The 5913-nt window shown below is 38.9% G+C and overlaps 1 protein-coding gene across 3 annotated transcripts in view; it reads right to left on the bottom strand.

The window, feature by feature from the left end:
- CEP152 (centrosomal protein 152) overlaps nucleotides 1–5913 on the bottom strand; it is a 106088-nt gene that overhangs the window by 55841 nt on the left and 44334 nt on the right. For all 3 annotated transcript variants that reach the window (XM_019663884.1, XM_019663872.1, XM_019663881.1), the window contains exons 10-12: nucleotides 3268–3415; nucleotides 1330–1421; nucleotides 392–555 (exon numbers count right to left, since the gene is read on the bottom strand). In XM_019663884.1, coding sequence (XP_019519429.1) covers nucleotides 392–555; nucleotides 1330–1421; nucleotides 3268–3415 — 404 coding nt within the window. The remainder of the gene's footprint in view (nucleotides 1–391; nucleotides 556–1329; nucleotides 1422–3267; nucleotides 3416–5913) is intronic.

The following is a 5913-nucleotide window of genomic DNA, read 5'->3' on the forward strand; positions in this document are numbered from 1 at the left end:
ATTAATGCGCATTTTCTCATATACCACTGACAAATGCCAGGCATTGGCTTTCGACAGTGTTAACGTAATAAAAAAATGCTTTGCCTTAATGGTAAAACAGATACAACATCTCATTTGCACAACTTTGTATATTTTAATTAAATGAATCATTTTTTACCTTACTGAAACTGATGTGCCTCTTGGTGCTAAAGACAGGACAATACCAATTCTTGATGTTTCTGCTCATTTTGATTTCAGACATTTACACTTCATTAGGTATTACTAGAACATACTGTCCCACATTCAAGAACCCCGTGTCAGCTCATCATTTCATGCCTGGTGCTACCTGTGTACCATTCATCATCAGTAATATTAATGTCGGTCTTTCTACAGTAAACTATTTTCTTAGTACCTCTTAACTTTGGATTTTTTCCAGTTAAATTTTTTAATACCCAGATCCACATATGATTCGGTGAGCTCTGTATTTAATTCTCCTTCGGAGTCACTTGGAAGGATTCCTAGTTTTGCAGCAGATTCATAGAGAGAAATTTCATCTTTTAGTTCTGCTAGTTCTTCCTAAAACACAAAATTAGTGAAAGTCTTTTTCATTATTTTTCCTAGAAGAAGGAATCTTTGTCATTCTATCCATGCCTCAAAATTCATTTTAATGATCAACAGAAGGCAGAAATGCTTCTTCAAATACATTTTTGCACACACTAAAAATAATTTTTTAAGGCCAGCACATAGCAGGTTTCCCAGTAAACTGAATGAAGAAATGAGTGAAAAGGCAAATCCTCACACCTCACACCTCCCTCACTTACATTTGTCCTTCATGAAAAGTGTCCCTTGAGCTGAGAAGCTGGTGGCAGCACTTTTTGACTTACTAGAGTAGAGGACAGGGTAGTCCGCCTTGCTGAGAAAGTGTTTTAGCCTGCCAGGGGTGAAAAGGCAAAATCCCTCTTTCCAATGGAGGTAACACTGGACCCCTTTCTCTAGCTTACTCTTCCTCCAGCGGAAAATGTGAGTAGCGCTGGAGAAGGATGTGAGAGAACAGCAGCTAAACCGTAGGTTTCCCAAACATGTAGATAACCTTATCTCTGCGACACACCCACAGATGAAAAGACCTGCGTGTGGAGGAAGTGGCAGGCTCCTGGCAGGCGTGGGCAGAGCCCCGGCTCTGCAGTTAGTCAGACCTGGGCTTGACTACCCAACTGTGTGGGGGAGATTGTGAGCAACTCTCATGGCTGGTCTGGAAATAGTCCAGCCACCCTTTTACATCAAGAAATCCAAGGTTTAGAAAGGTGACGGTAATTCAGTTACCCAGGGTCTCTTCCAAGGGGCACCACTCACTTGCAAAGCCTTGTTCATGTTTTCGCTCATAGCGTGTGCCTTCTGTGCTTGCTGCAGCTGGAGCCGTAGCTGAGCCACCTCCTGCACGGAGCCTACGGGGGAGAGAATCACAGAACACACCAGATGTCAAGGGCCACAGCACCTATGATGTACAAGAGACCTTGAATCGCTGAGGCTACCGAAGAGGGCGTTCTGCTTTATTACCTGTTTATCTTTTTAGGAACCCAAAGGTACAGCCAAGGGGACCCAAAAAGCACAGGTCTGGTCCAGACACTTCTAAGGTTTAGCATGGCTGTGACCCTGCCATGAATCAAATCAGCCATGTCTACAGACCTTAATGCTTCAGGAGTCCTTTAATAGGAGCACACCATTCCCTCACAGAAATCCAAAGCGCAAATTCTTTGGAACCATTTCTACCTGCTCATAATACAACTACATCTTGCTGCCTTTAGCTTTTTTCTAAATGCTTTTATTCCACCACCACGATCTCTGCATGTGAAAGAAGCCTCTTAGGGTTCTGCTTCTGAAACTTTAGTACCCTAATATTTTAAATGCACCCGGGGAGGCTCCCATTTAAAACAGACTTTATTGAGTTTCCTCAAAAGAAAATGAGCATCTGGGAAACGGTTAAGCAAAGTAATGATGGCATATTATGCAACTCAAGAAAATCATATTTTCAAAGCTTTTAATGGCAAGGAGGGAGGCTCACTAAGTAATGCTATGTGAAACAAAAGGACGCAAAACTAAACAGGGACAGGGGATCCGTACAGCTCATGATCCAAATTTTGCCCCCTCCAAAACATACACACACACGTTTAGACAGTCTTTGACTTTAGAACTTTCAACTTTTGAATAACCCACTCTTACACACATTGTACCAACAGTCAGAATTGACTTTATAGACTGAAGTGTGACTTTCATACATCAGTTAATAACCATTGAGCTATTTTCACGGTGTGAGCTACTCACCCACAAACAATGCAATTTGGTCTGTGTGGTAACGTTTGTATAAACATTTGATTATTATATTGCCTTTTACTCTACTATTATTTAATAAAAATTAATGGGAAATAAAAGTACTTCTGAAACTAATGATAGGAAGCATGTTCTCAAACTTAATACCATGGAGACCATACGAGAAATCTTAAGCGTGACAAAAATGTAACTCACTGGCCTCAACTGACCAGGTAAGTAGCTAGTCATTGTGAGGGAAAAAAAAACTAAATGTTACACAAATGTCAGAACTACATGATCAAAGATCAAGTCTAAAAAGCAAAATATAACAGGATTTCATAATCACTTTGAGCTTTCAGAGCTAAAACCTACCATATAACATGTATTTTATTGTTCAATTTTTAAACATTCAGCCTTGGTATATTTTTCAAAAATGTACTATGTACAGAAACAAGGGATTGTCTATGCATGTGTGCATTCATTTCACTTGAAGGAAATATATTAAATGTTAACAATAGTTACCCCTGTGTAGGATTACTGGTTATTTTCATTTTCTACTTGGCAGTTGTTTGTGTTTTTCAAACTATCTAATGAAAATGCACTACACATTTATACATAGCGGGGGTGCCAAAAAATGTATACAAGCAGACACTTTGGTCAACGTTGCTCAAGCCTAGTTCACTGTAATCAGAAGTGTCTGGACGTTGATGGTAACCACTATGAGCACCTCTTATAATTGCAGAAGCCAAACGTGACTTGTATTCATCTTTTGTTATCAGTAAATATTATTATAATTTTAATAGTTTTTTCCTTTCTTAAAATGTGTATACATTTTTGACACCCTCTGTACATAATAACAATGTTAAAAAAAGTTGTCACCAATGATCTTTTCTGTCTTTTCATAATTCACGGATCCTACTATTTCTCTCTGCATAACACACTAGACTTCCGAGGATACAGTAGCCCACACAGACACCCACCCACCTGAGTGCAACAAGTTGGCGCACTGCTTTTGACTCTCCTCTAGACTTCTTGTCAATCTGTTAATGATCTCAGTCTTTTCTAATTTGGTTGCTTCTTGATTTCTTTCCAGTTGTTTCACCTGATCTTTCAAATGACAGCAAATGTCTTCCTAAACAGAAAAAGTGTTCAAGAAGTCATTTTCATGATCAGTTATTAAATATCAAACTAACAATTACAATACATAATTGGGTCTTAAGTCAAATATAAAATCATCACATGGCAGCATCACTTCTTTTACAAGGTTAAGTGTAAGGGACTGGGAGTCAGGAAAACAAGGTCACGTGATATTGGACAAGTCAACGTCTCAGTCTGGTTTGTTTTTTGTAATTATGCTAATGAAGGTTGAATTTGATGATTTCTAAAGTCCCTTTCTGCTCTACATTCACAAGACACTTATTCTAAAATTAGATATTATTCGAGCCAAAGGAGATGTGTTACATTCCTATTTGCATTTTACACTGTCTGTATAAGTGTACGTATACATATTTAGGCACACTACTCTGAACCATGGAATTTGTATCCCAGGACAGCAAAGATACAGATAAGCACATGGAAACTCACTCTAAACAGCCAAAAGCTCATTCTATTCTGAGCAGCCCCAAATCATCTCTCCCTCTCCTGAAGTTCTTTTAAGCCTCTTCTGTTTGGCTCATGTTTTTCTTTCTACCTTTTACATGTCTTCTTTCTCTTAATAGTCTCCTTGCAGATGCCTATGCAGTGCCTAATATATAGTGTGTGCTACAAAACAACAAAACTTAAAAATAAATGACAAAGAAAAACAAACAGGGTGTGTGTGTGTGTGTGTGTGTGCGCGCGCGCGCATGTGTGTAACTGTATGGTGATATATAGAAAATATAGAGCGTGTATATAATGTGTTCAAGTTTCTTCAAAAAGAAAATGTATTTGGAAGTAATGACTAATGGAATCCTGAGCCCGGGTAAAAGAAATCATCACCTCTCATTCAAACAAGGCTGCTCAGGCTGAATTCCAGGCAAATAGAGCATGGGAGAGGCAGAGGAGTTAATTAAGGTAACTGGTTAAAGTTACCTGAAAAAGCCTGAAGAAATAAATAGAAAGAGGAATATCAAGAAAGGGCTTTGAAGCAGAGAGAAGGCATTTGGTGGCCTGATCCATAGGATAACCTAAAGTCCAATAATGCCTTACGGACACCTCAGAAGGATACGGACAGTATCCCTAAGCGGAGGAAAGGGGCTCTGAAATCTCCCATTTTAGCTGCAAAATTCATGAGAATTTTGAATTCTATTTCATGTAGCCATGTTTGCTTTAAATTTTTTCTACCAAGTTTTTGAGCAAAATGAAGCTCTTGGAAACTGGTCCATGTTTATTCAGCACTGCAGACCTCTTGGCACACCGCTGCTGATTCCCAGGCCAGCTTGAAAGGCCTGGTGCTAAAGCCCCAAGTCACATGGCAAACACAATGAACAAGCTAATATTAGTAACAGTGTGGACGCAGGTGCAAGAAGGGGCAGGGGGACAACTAACAGCTGTGCGCTGGGGAGATCATAACAGATCTTACAAGACACTGAGAATTGATAAAAGTTCAAGAAAGGTAGATACAAAAAGCATCGTAAACAAAAGGCAGATTGGCAATAATTTTACCATACGCGACAATCAATTAAATCATGTTGTTTCCTGTTGACATGTTCAGGGAAACAGGTTATACTCATAAAACTGTACAATTTAAACACCAAAAAACAAAACAGAAAGAATGGTTCCATCTTTTCCGTGAGTCGCTTGAGTAAGAACACGCAGTCCAAGAATGATAAAGGCAGCCATCTTTTAAGATGGAGTGAGACAACTGTGGTGATAAAGAGATAACAGTTGAATCCATGGGAGCAAGGAGAAGTGATTTCTAGTGCACCGAAAACTGAGGATTAGGCCACACACATACACTGAGGTCTGTGAGAGTCCCTTAGCCATAGAGAGTGTTCAAAGTGGAGCCCTTAAATACAAAATTAAAGAAAAGATAGGAAATAGATCAGGTGAAAGTCATGACATAGAAACCAAAGTCCAGGACTTCACCAAAAGTGGAAGATTTCAGGAATGAAGACCAGAATGAATAAAGATTTAAACCATCAAGGAGATAATCAGAGATCTTCACATGATGCTTCTGTGAATCGGAGGACTTAGAAGGCAGTTTGGAGAGATAACCCAGGGATCTTAGAGCACGACACTTCTATAAATGGGAGAGAGACAGGCAGTTCAGAGGGAAGAGTCTTGGAGATACTTTGCGATTAGCGAGTTCTGTCACTGAAGGAACACAGTGGGCTCCAAGAAGCTCATTTCTTCTCTTCTCTGACACACTAAAAAACCCAAGAGGAACTCAGCCAAACTAAAAAGAACTATTATAATATGTTGTGAGTGCATACAATCCTTTCTACCCAGAAAACCTGGAGGCTTAAGGAAAACACTAAATTAATAATATAATTTTATAAGTCATATATTTCTCAAAATATACTAATTACACAGACATTCAAAAAAAAAAAAACCAAACCAACTATATCATGGATTACTAAATCAGACAGTCCCCATGTTGAATTTTGTCCTCTGAAATATAGTTAAATATACATAAAGCCTGTTTACATC

Source organism: Hipposideros armiger, unplaced genomic scaffold, assembly GCF_001890085.2.
Source record: "Hipposideros armiger isolate ML-2016 unplaced genomic scaffold, ASM189008v1 scaffold_12, whole genome shotgun sequence".
NCBI classification, from domain to species: Eukaryota; Metazoa; Chordata; class Mammalia; order Chiroptera; family Hipposideridae; genus Hipposideros; species Hipposideros armiger.